At 35.3% G+C, this 12,736-nt stretch overlaps 1 protein-coding gene across 1 annotated transcript; it reads left to right on the top strand.

The window, feature by feature from the left end:
- Positions 1–2,289: 2,289 nt before the first annotated feature.
- LOC117394927 (hyaluronan synthase 2-like) lies at positions 2,290–10,933 on the top strand. Its single transcript, XM_033993689.3, has 4 exons — positions 2,290–2,772; positions 5,725–6,351; positions 8,669–8,770; positions 9,465–10,933. Exons 2-4 carry the CDS (start codon positions 5,725–5,727, stop codon positions 10,392–10,394), a joined length of 1,659 nt encoding a protein of 552 aa, XP_033849580.2. The 5' UTR covers positions 2,290–2,772; the 3' UTR covers positions 10,395–10,933.
- Positions 10,934–12,736: the final 1,803 nt, after the last annotated feature.

Here is a 12,736-nt window from a genome sequence, read left to right as displayed (position 1 = left end):
GTAACCACTTTGAAATCTAAGTTGAAAACACATTTTTATTCAATGGCTTTTATTGTATCAACAAATTATGTTTTACTTATTTATTTATTCTTTTATTGTTCAGCACTTTGAGATGCACATGAAAGGCGCTATATAAAATAAAGATTATTATTATTATATGACATTTTATTACCAGCTGAATTAGTGAAACTGTATCTCAAGACTTAAAAAAACAAACAGTATTTAAATATATATATATATATATATATATATATATATATATATATATATATATATATATATATATATATATGTGATTGGTGGGTGTTTTTGAAACAAAAAAAAAGAATTAGTAGATACTAGTCCTAATTTTATGCAAAACCGATACTCAAGAAAGGGGGTGAGTCTGCAACACTAAAGACCAAATTCCTCTCTGTTTATCCACAGGAGCTTCTCCACAGGGCTGCCTATCCACAGGAGCTTCTCCACAGGGCTGCCCCCCTGGAGGGAGTACCCTCTCAGGGACTATGACTCTGCTGCTCAGTCTCAGAGGGCTTCAGATTCTGGACTGTCTGCAAAGGTGTCGGTTGTGCTGAATTGTGTGGTGGTTATATGATGTCCACTGAGGAATTGAGCCCCAAAAAACTAATTTGATTTCTGAAGTGTTACTTCTGTTAACTGGAACTGTGTCTTTATGCATTTTAAGTCTTAATACACAGTCTCCAAATTCAAGAACGTATCATATAAATACTGATATATATATATATATATATATATATATATATATATATATATATATATATATATATATACATGTGTGTGTGTGTGTGTGTGTATATATAGCCCAGCTACTGTTTTGACTCCTTCTCTGACTTATAGAACTGTTCCATGTTCCATAGTCACTCAGGATGTATCTTGTTTCAGAATATGCTACACACATAATGTACCACATCAGAGCCACGACTACAGAAAGAGTCAGGATATTTTATTACCATCAGCAACCAGCACACACTGAAACCAGAGACTACCCATATTAGCTTTGTGTCTCTCCCGATGTACCGGTAACTGTCTACCGATTTAAAAGTTCTTATAGTTTCCATCTACATGTAGTTGAATCAATGTATTACATTCAACTCAATAAAAGTGCATTTTTGCAGTTGTATTAGTGCCTACTCTATAACTGACAATTGTCAAGATACCTCAACCAATTAATTTTCCCAGATTTTTCCCCCGCTTAAAATGTGAGCTACTATAATGAACATTACGTATTTGAAACCCTGTACATTAAGGCCATGCAAATATTCTAAAAGTGATATTTAGATTCAGATTCAGATTAAAACACGACTCGAACTCCGCAGCTAACCCTTTTGAACACATTATATTCCTCAATAATTGTAGGCTACTTTTAAAACGCAGTGGTTAAGCTCCCTGGGCTGCTTTGCGATGTGCTTATGCCAAATTTGACTGCTACTTGAAATTCTAAAAGTATTTAAAAGGCGCTGCCTGCTGGTCATGCACTAAAATGCTTTAAAATGGTTTACTCTAGAATAAGTTGTTTTAAGGACCGTTGCAGTACTTTCACGAATTATACATAGAGAAAAGAAAATGTATAAAACTATATAGTATTTAAGATAATAAATTGCCACAATATGGGTTTACATTATTATTACATATTTAAGCAGGGTTTGTTTTAACAAATGTGGATTATTATTATTATTATTATTATTATTATTATTATTATTATTATAATAATAATAATAATAATAATAATAATAATAATAATAATAATACATATGTAATAGATGTGTCCACGAATAAGTGCATTAAACGATTTTATCTTCAGTATTCAAAATAATAATACATACATAAATAATCTGTACTATAAATACTGGATGTTTTAATAACTTGGTCTTATGTTAACGATTTACAAGTAGCCTACGGTATGTTATTGTTGCTCTCATCAAAAGACAATTAAATAGTATACATAATAAACTTTAAGGTAATTTATTCCTGCAAATGTAATATGAAATGATATAGATATATACTTATATGCATATGGTACCATATGGTATATAGTTAAATAATTTATGACGACCAACCTTCTTTCCAAGCTAAGAGTGCTTGCTGTACACACAGATGTGTAAACTGATATTCCTTCCTCAATGTTTGTAATTCGTTAATTTGATAGAAATTGAGTACAGTACATCCCATCCAAGTCAAGTAAAAGGATTGAATGGGCTGCATTTTGAAAGAGTCTCCACCTCCTCGCCCCCCAACCGCCTCCCTTATTAAAACAACCTCCAAAAAATCTGCCTGGTTAAAGACACCCTGGCTTGGAAAGGCAAGAGCTGCAGGAGGCACAAACTCGACGCCTGGAAGAAATTACAGACACAGAAAAAAGTTTTACAAGTGAATTGGTTTTGCAGTTCACGATTATAACCTGTATGCTCGCAAAGCTATTGGTTATATTAGGATCCTACCTGTGGATATGGACTGCTATTTATAATTTAATTACCAAAGTGAAAAATTGCATTATTTTGTTATAAAAAAAAAAAAAAGAAAAACAAACTTGAATATTTTTAGACACTAATTTGAAAGCAAACGCGGAACATTGCACTGCCTTCTGAAGCTTACTACGGGCTTTCACTAAACTGCCTCAAAAAGTCTTCGAGAAGTTGAATCCAACTTTATCCTCGACTTGAAAAGGGAACCTCGCCAGACTGCACTGCACAAAATCCACACCTTTGACAGAAGAGAAGTTGCATCCAGCAGGAGAGTCACCAAGCTGTCAAGGTATGTAACGATTTTATAGGCAAATTATATACGGATTCTATGCTATAACTAAAACTCAAAATCATTTTTGTTAGTATATTATAAATCATCAACTACACCGAATGAAGTAAACTAAACAGAAGGTTACCTGCATATTAGTTTAACATAAAACAACGGTTCTTTTGTGCATTTGATAAATTATACATTTTATAAACGCATCTGGCATGTCTTCAGTTGTATACATGAGATTTGTATGATATGCTTTTTCAAGAGTTTTTTTTTTTAAATGTCACGTACACCAAGGTGGGAGAGTGGGGGGACTTTTTGAGTAAAGAATAGGAACAAATGGTGAAGTGTTGATTCTGTCACATGGAGATATTGCTGCAGAATACTGATTTATTCTGCCACTAGAGGACCGAAAGTAGGAGAGCTTGGTCTTAATTCCACCAGAGTACAACATTACCATCTGATTCCGTTTCTCAAGGAATATGATTAGAAGCCTTGCTCCAGTTTACAAAATATAGGAGGAGGTGATGTACTGACACTTGCTGTTGGCTTCTAACACTGAGCCTGTGTTTATAACCCTCAGAAGTTCCTTTTGTTTACACCTAATAAAGTCAAACTAAATAGGTTGGGTGCTATTATTAAATGGCTGTGTTCGAAATGGAAAGATAATCAAATCACATAATGATTTTAAAAATTATTATTATGGTAAAATCCCAGTGGTGTATAATAAGAGGTACAGTAGGGTACCAACATATAGTTATATAAACAGCAGAGAAAATGAAAACCATTATGTAGGTACTCACATTTCCAGTGTGTTAAACCAACACTATAACAGCAACCAATGGAAGAAGCATACAAATAATAACTTTTATTATATGTGAACATATGGTAGTGATTTATGATTAAAGCTGAAAAATATAAACTATGGCCAAGCCATGTTTTCAATGCATGATAAACTAATTAGATGGCACAGAAATGATGCTTGAGCTTAAGAGACAGAAGAGAGGAACACCTCTGACATTGCTTCAGTATTCACCTCCCAGCGTAGACGTCATACAGTGTATGAACATGCCCTATGGAGATCCCATGGGAACTGTGATCTGCCAGTAGATCCACCTATGATGGAGCAATGAGTTTTGTAGTTTAAACTTTTTTTTTTTTGCTAGTGGTTGGCCAAATTAGCAAAAATGAAATAAAATGTAAATATATATATATATATATATATATATCTTCAAGAAATACACTTTGTACTTAGCGTATAGCTCCATTCAGAAATGTTGTACCCTCTATGAACAGCGATTCATCAGAGCTGTTTCAGATCTAAAAATGATATGTGTCCAGGGCTGTATAAGTAGCTCTTTGTGCTGTAAAGTTTAACAAATAATATACAGATGTAGCTGCTCAGCTTTGCCGCTGCTGTGAACTTCAGGAAAGATCAAATACATGTTTACATATGGGCATCATTAGCGTGCTGTAGGTAGTTCCTGAAAGGATATGCCAGAGTTAGCCTCCAGTTACAAACCAAGAATATATATTTTTTATAACAAAGGCTTATTTAAATGTACATATAGTTGGTGTGTAAAGGTAACAAGTAGTGAAGGGTTGTATTAACAATATTATGTCTTGACTAGAAGTATGACATAATTTCTACTTGTCAGCTTTTGATTAAGATGTGTATTATGTCCTGAGTTTTAATGCAGTTGGAACATATAAGTGCATTTTAGTCATGAGATGTTCTGCAGTCAATTCAGATTACATTCAGTACATTAAACTAAGTATACTAAGTTTGTGCATTACATTTCTACAAACAATAAGTTGTTTCTAGTTTTAAAAAAAAAGTATGGAGGCTCATGGTGAGTTTTTTATCAGCACCATATGCTGTCAGACGCTCTTACTCATGTGCTAATAGTTTGGGCGGTGCTTGGAAACTCTTAATGAATTGAGCCTGGGGTCCTAAAAGGGAAAGTGTGACGATGAGGCATCAACCTCAGATCACACTGTAACGTACAGCCATTGAGGTCTACTAGGTAATGCAATTAACGTCCTTCTTGTAATCTTTCTTCGACAGTTACAAAAACAGTTACAGTGACTATTTCAAAAAGAAAGCAAATGAGAAAAATAAATAATGCATTGCTTGAAATAAAGCAACATGTTTCTCTTGAAATGCAAGTGACTAAGGAAGGCAACAAAGTCTGTTGAGGGTGACAATCTGAAAATGAATTGATATTTAGACCTATATAACCTTTACACAATGGACATGAATGTAATACAACTTCTTGCTTTAGCACCTCAGAAATCAGGTTTTATTACAGAAAGGTGCTTTTGGGGACAGGGTGGCTCTCGGATGGTCTGGAGAGAAGGACTGTGTACTGACACTCTGTAAACACATGATGTCAGTGGGTGGTGCTCCACATATGGTTTTGCCAAGCATATGAGGAGACAAGGCTTTTATAATAAATATGGGAACAACGGTCACAGAAAACAGTTTGATGGTGCAAAAAAACTATGAAAACGAAAGCATAGTTTAATTACTATAGTCTTATATCTTTATTTCAGCAATGTCCTTCCATGACCCATGCCTAGTCATTAGGTAACTAGGAGAAGTGTCCTGTAAAACCAAAGTTACTGTAACAATGCAGAAGCAACATAATTTATTTCACACAGTCCTTCTGTATTTTGTAAGCCAGCAAGTTATAATGAGTAGTATAATGCTGTTTACATATAAATGTGAAGTGCTACAGTCATAATGTATTGAATAGTAGCATGTACCCTAAGACACTTAGTCAAAAAGACATGTCAATAAAGAGTCCTTTACATTTATATAGCTAACACAAATATCTGAAACATCTTCCTTCTTATTCTGCATATATATATATATATGTATACACACACACACATATACTGATATTTGAAATAAAAATGTCCGCACTGAAACTGTATAAACACCTATCTTTTTTGTTCCAACAGATGAGGTGTGACAAGGTTATTACTTATCTTCGTGTCTTCGGGACAACGATGTTTGGAGTTTCTCTTCTACTTGCAATCACTGCTGCCTATATTATGAACTACCAGTTCATCAAAACTGACAATTACTATTTCTCTTTTGGGCTGTATGGTACCATTTTGGCTGTGCACCTCATAATCCAAAGCCTGTTTGCTTTTTTGGAGCATAAAAATATGAAAAGATCTCTAGAGACACCAATCAAACTAAATAAAACACTGGCTCTGTGCATTGCAGCCTTCCAGGAAGACCCTAACTACCTACGAAAGTGTTTGCTTTCAGTTAAAAGGCTGACTTACCCAGGGATAAAAGTGATCATGGTCATTGACGGAAATAACGAGGATGATATATACATGATGGACATCTTTGGGGAAATCATGGGCAGAGATAAGGCTGCTACCTACATCTGGAAAAGTAACTTTCACCACAAAGGTCTGGAGGAAACTGACGAGTCATACTTAGAAAGCATGCAGCACGTGACCCGGATGGTCTTGTCCAACAAATGTGTCTGCATCATGCAGAAGTGGGGCGGAAAGCGAGAAGTAATGTACACAGCCTTTAAAGCTCTCGGAAGAAGTGTTGACTATGTGCAGGTAAGACTTAGCAGCAGAAATAAGTGCCAAATAAAATATGCCCCTACACAAAGCAGCTCTTGTGTCATGTCACTAGCTTGGCCTTAACTTATACAGTCGTTCTACTTCTTCTAACAGCATTGCTCCTTATTGGGCTGCACTGTATGAAATCTCTCTGTGTATTATAATCCCTATCCTTTTTTTTATTGGACCCCCAGAACCAGAAAGTTATCCCATGGGGAGGGAGGGAGAGAGAGAGAGAGAGAGAGAGAGAGAGAGAGAGAGAGAGAGAGAGAGAGAGATTGTCCTGCCAAATAAGTATCATGCCCCCAGTTCTGTGAAATGAGAGTTGACAAGAAGTCTGTACACATGTGGAATACTGCTAGATGCAGGACATCATGACGGACACAGTTATGCTTGCAATGTGTCACTCCTTACCTGACAGCATTGGTTCTACTGTACCAAGATGACAATGTTTCTAGTCCCATTTAAAAAATGATGAGGGACTGAGTTGAGCTGTTATGTTCAATACCCTCCCTTGTTCTGTCAAGTTGACAAATCTCCATCCATTTGAGCCAAATGGGATTAATGTGCCTGATGATCTTGAGCCAGGCAACCCACAACCTACTATCAAGCACTGTCCACTGCATGAGCCGTCTTTAGAAAACGAATAGTCTTGGATAATCTTTAAATATAACCCTTGTGGAATCCAGGCATGTCCTTGTCTTTGCAGGATGTTTATAAAGTATTTAGATTCAAAGAGTAACTTAAAGAGTTTGTTTGTAGTCGTTCTGAGTGGTTATTATTGCAATTACTCAAATAATCTTTTTTTTTTATTTCTTGTGAAATATGTGTGCCAACATGCCTTTGTAGAAGTAAGGGCCATCTCGTGATTAGCTACTTTGTCCAATGCTTCCTTTTGTATTGCTGGCAAGACACTGCTGTGCTCTAGATGGAGCTGGCGCTTACTAATATGAAGTTATTTTGTATGATCTAGCCTGCATTACATATGTCGATGGCCGGCAACTAGATCTGAAGAGAAGCACCTGAACTTGTTGTCAGATCTCCATAATACAATGAGTAATTGCAATAAGAAGCGGTCGGTATGATAGCACACATTATAAAAAGGATAAGGACACTGTAACAACTGTAGAAAAGCTGTTCAGAAAGGTGGTTCTTTTCTTGACATCACATTAATATTAGGAGGATGGCATCATGTGGACAGACATTGAGAACAAATTGTATTCAAAGTGTTTGTCAAGTGATGTCAAGTAGCTTCTATTACTAATAATACTTAAATTGAAATAGTAATACATATAAATATTATTAAATTAGAGAGAAATATCAGGTGACAATATTACGGTAGTTAGATTTATATATAATAGTGTATAATTACACTATTACATTGAAAGAGAATAGTTTAAAATGTTAGCACTTGTTCAATTTGTAGCTATTATGATGCTCGTGTAAAAAAATGCATGCCAACAGTTTCTCTTTGATTCAACAAGTCTGAAATAGAATACACAGAATTCCCATGACTTAATGTGCTTTATAGCCCAAGACAAAAGATAAATAGAAAATAAGTTAGTACTGGTTCAAAAGTTATGATAGAGACCAACATGAACCCGTACATAATACACTAATGAAAAATAGATACAGCATAAAAAAGAAGCCTGCTCACAGGAACAGCCTCATGTTGCCAGAGTATCCATAACTAAGAGGCCAGAGTATAAAACTCAGTTTTCTTTAGAATACAAATGTTCTTTCAGAGCAGGAGCAAGAATCAAACATTGCCCTTCCCGCCCTTGCATAAACAAGCAGTGAAGAGAGTTTTTCACAGGATCTTGACCATAAAGAGTAATAGGCTACATCTCAGTACACAGGCTCTGTTGATCCCAGCGCCCTAATAAAATAATTTCAAATTAAAGCACATGCACAAAGACTTACTTTACAATACAAAACAGCTGTATGAATAAGGTTTTCCTTAAGTGTTACCAATACAGCAAGGCAGCGTACTGGCCAAAGCTAACCACCTTTAAGATTTACACCCGGAACTCGGCAGCTTGGCATTCAACTAATTACATTTCTGAGAAAAGCCGGACATCATTACCTGCTTTGAAAGTTACTGCCCATAAAATCAAATTACTATCAGCTTACAAAGATTCTAAGTGTGTACCATATTGAATGTCAAAGAGAGCCAACAACCCTCCACTGAGTCCAAGGAAGAAAATAATTTCAGGAAATGTAAAGGTTAATGTTTCGAGATAAAATGAGGCAAGCTGCATGGCCTGTTTCTCCTTCATTTAACCCTAACAGAGTCATTATTACAATTGTGTAGGTTTGTGATTCAGACACCGTGCTGGACCCAGCTTCATCTGTAGAAATGGTGAAAGTGTTGGAACAAGATCCAATGGTGGGAGGGGTCGGAGGTGATGTGCAGGTAACCAAAACAGCTTTTTTTGTTTCTCTTTGGCTTCTCATAAATACTTCTTGAACTTCTACCCTTAGGTTGTACGAGCACCACTTTTCTTTCTCCAGTCATACATTCTATATTTCTATATAAGGTACCTTATGGAAAAACAAAAAACTACAGTATAATTAAACTTCTGTGATAACTGCAGATTGTGATTAAACTGAAGTTTAACTGTACAATAAGTGCTTTGTAGTCAACAAACTTGTAAGATAGCAAATAGAAAACATAATAATAATCACTGAAATACATACTGGTGTACCCTTTTACTGTGAGCAGTTACACTATAGTCTATCTAGGCCCTACTGCTTGTTGAACTTCTCTTCCTCTCTTGGCTTCACAGGACCTTTCCGTGTACCTTGACATAGCATCAGACTCAAAGTCTCTCTCTGTACCACTTTGCAGTATGTTCGTTGTATATGTTAAAGATCACTTTGTTGTAGGAGAGCAATTTCACCCGGAACCAAGAGATGCTTATATATTATATTTCTCAAAACAGCTTCAAATCACAGACAGTGACAGTGTTGTTTCCCCATGAATGATGGGCAACAGTAGATTTGTTCCTTCCCTTTTGGAGGTTGACATGTAGGGATACATTAAAAGGAGCTGTAACAACAGCCATTACAAAATGATTTACATTTGTTTCTTTCCTTGTTTATTTCAGATTCTGAACAAGTATGAATCGTGGATATCCTTCCTAAGCAGTGTTAGGTACTGGATGGCGTTCAACATAGAAAGAGCCTGTCAGTCGTACTTTGGCTGTGTGCAGTGCATCAGCGGACCTTTGGGGATGTACAGGAACTCCCTCCTGCACGACTTCATCGAGGACTGGTATAACCAAGAGTTTATGGGCAGCCAGTGTAGCTTTGGAGATGACCGGCATCTTACCAATCGGGTGTTGAGCCTTGGATATGCTACCAAGTACACAGCTAGATCCAAATGCCTTACAGAAACCCCAATTAGATACCTGAGGTGGCTGAACCAGCAGACTCGTTGGAGCAAGTCCTATTTCCGAGAATGGCTATATAATGCAATGTGGTTCCATAAGCACCACCTGTGGATGACCTATGAAGCTGTGATCACTGGCTTTTTCCCTTTCTTCCTTATCGCCACAGTAATCCAGCTGTTCTACCGTGGAAGGATATGGAATATTCTTTTGTTTTTGTTGACTGTGCAGCTGGTGGGCCTCATCAAGTCTTCCTTCGCTAGCTGTCTCCGTGGCAACATTGTCATGGTCTTCATGTCATTCTATTCAGTGTTATACATGTCCAGCTTGCTTCCCGCTAAGATGTTTGCCATAGCAACGATAAACAAAGCCGGCTGGGGAACATCAGGACGAAAAACTATCGTAGTTAATTTTATTGGACTAATTCCAATATCTGTGTGGGTTTCCATCCTATTCGGTGGAGTATTATACACAATATACCAAGAAACAAAAAAACCCTTTTCAGAATCTGAACAAACTATCCTAATCATTGGTGCAATATTATATGCATGCTACTGGGTCATGCTTTTGACTTTGTATGTGGTACTTATCACCAAGTGTGGTCGGAGGAAAAAAGAACAGCAGTATGACATGGTGCTTGACGTTTGATGTTCCCTCAGTATGTTTACAATATACAGAGTTTTATAGACTTTTATAAAGAGAACTCTATCAGGTGACAGGTGGTGATGTCACCAAGAGACATGAATCACTGCTACTGTGACTTAATCAAGACTATTTTATATTCGGTTCATATGTGCCAAAGAGTGACATGAGAGTGTCTTAAAGACCACCCAATGAACGTTGTTTGTTCACATGGAATTGGTATGAGTATTAAATGCCTATGCACTTTTTAAAAGTTTATTTCATCGTGCATAATGCTTCACAGTGTTAATTAAAATATACCTCAGTGGTCATGTCTGTATTGTGTGGGTGACTGGGATGCAAAGTGAGTTGTCCTCCCTTCAAATAATTTATCAACAAAAGCTGTGCAACATACGCTTTTGTAATTAATGCCAAAGGTGGACTTTTCAGCACATTGATCTTATTGTAGGTATTTTATATTATTTTATAATTTGTTTTTTTATATTTTGTATTGCGATTTCTATTGGCATATTGTTTCTTTTTGCTTAACCACCAAAGAGTTTCTATTTTCATTCCTATATATATATATATATATATATATATATATATATATATATATATATATATATATATATATATATATAAATTGTGCATTGGCAACTGTTTTATGACATGAAGCTTTGTACTGACCAAAATGTGAAGATTTATGCTGGTTCTATGTATTTGTAATAGAAATGATAAATGCAATTCTAATTATAAATTATCAGTTGACAAAAAGGTTGTCAAACCTGTGTTGTAGAAATGTTGAACATGGGTTACAAAAAAATATATTTATGTAATTATGTTTTTGGTTAATAGCTTTTTATTGAAATTGTTATATTTAATTTGTCAGAGTTCACAACCCAAGCTTATTTTTACAATTTTACAATTATGCAAAAAAAACAAAAACAAAAAAAAAAAACACACACAATAAATGTAAACAGACCAATTAAATTCCTCTTGCACAAAGCAATGCCCAATTTCTCACCAAAAAATGTTGGATGTTTACTTTACATACCATTTTGCAGTTGTAGAACTTGTGTTAGAATATGGTTGTTCTGTGCAAACAGAAAATTCTTATAATGCTGATTACATAATAACATCAGAACAGAAACTTGATTGGAAAGAAAATGTATAAGCATGTCTAGTTATTATTTGTGTTATTGTTTTTTAACCAAAGTATACTTAGATAGCACCAATATAAAGCACTTTTACTATGTGCAAAAATTAAAATATGTTGCTTAATGTGTGTTCTTTCTTTCTTTCTTTATGTCTATTTTATATTGATTTAATGATTCATACAGTATACAAAGGTAGTAATATTTCAAACCAAACTACGTCTCCCTTTACAGTGTCACTGTAGTTAACAAAATAAATCAATTTATCTCATCTGTTGTGCACCTTCATTTATATTACATATGTGCAGTTTGAAAGCAATGCATGTTATACCAATCAGGACTTTACGAGGTTAAATACATTTTGCAAGCCTCACTTGGTCATTTGACCTGGAGAGTGAAACTGTCTCCCCTTCAAAGCCTTTTTAACCAGACAGATCCTTCCACTTCATTCTTTGACTGAAGACACTGCTGAGGTGAAGGGAGGGAAACAGTAATTTAGGGCCATATTTTTCAATGTGCTCTAATAATAAGGAATGCCTTATATAAGTTAATACGTGGGTAGGTTGTCTTTTATTGTATTTATCTGGTGCAGTTTGGGTGAGAGGACTGCAAAGCCCAATAAGAGACACCCTACAGCTGATGTATTATCCCACAAATGATGATTGTACTCAGGAATAATCTTTAAAATCTAAAATATTTTTATCTTTGTAAAACATAACTTTTGATTTAATTTCTGAACATTGGAATTAGGTGTGGTGTTCTATGCACGGAATGACATCTGTACACAGGGCAACATGTACTGGAATTTTGGCAAATACTTCACTGTGATTGTTCGATTTCTGGTACGTGATTTATAATTTAAATTAGTAAGGTCAAATGTTATGCTATAATCACACTTTCTGTTTCATATTTTCCTTTACTATTCATTGCATTTATTTTCATATTGCATGTCACTAAAATGGGATATATAACCTAACTTAACCTAAAATACCATGTTTTAAAATGAAAATACATGTTTGTTATTACTTCTATTTCTTCCAATAAGACCTAAATGTAAATGCACAGCAGTAATATTAATGAGTAAGTAGCGGGGTTCCGAAAAATATAGTGTTAAACGTCCCCACGTGTTGATACAACTGTTTAAATAACATTCCTGGATTTTCTTTTCATTGTTAACATCCTTTAAAGTGGATTCAAAGCTCAACCACTGTA

The sequence above is a fragment of the Acipenser ruthenus genome, chromosome 3, assembly GCF_902713425.1.
Source record: "Acipenser ruthenus chromosome 3, fAciRut3.2 maternal haplotype, whole genome shotgun sequence".
NCBI lineage: Eukaryota > Metazoa > Chordata > Actinopteri > Acipenseriformes > Acipenseridae > Acipenser > Acipenser ruthenus.
This window is presented reverse-complemented; position numbering and strand designations above follow the sequence as displayed.

Coding starts and splice junctions, on each gene's coding strand:
- LOC117394927 (XM_033993689.3), top strand. CDS start 5,725: ATGAGGTGTGACAAGGTTATTACTTATCTTCGTGTCTTCGGGACAACG. Junction 6,352..8,668: donor GAAGTGTTGACTATGTGCAG/GTAAGACTTAGC, acceptor ACAATTGTGTAG/GTTTGTGATTCAGACACCGT. Junction 8,771..9,464: donor GGGTCGGAGGTGATGTGCAG/GTAACCAAAACA, acceptor TGTTTATTTCAG/ATTCTGAACAAGTATGAATC.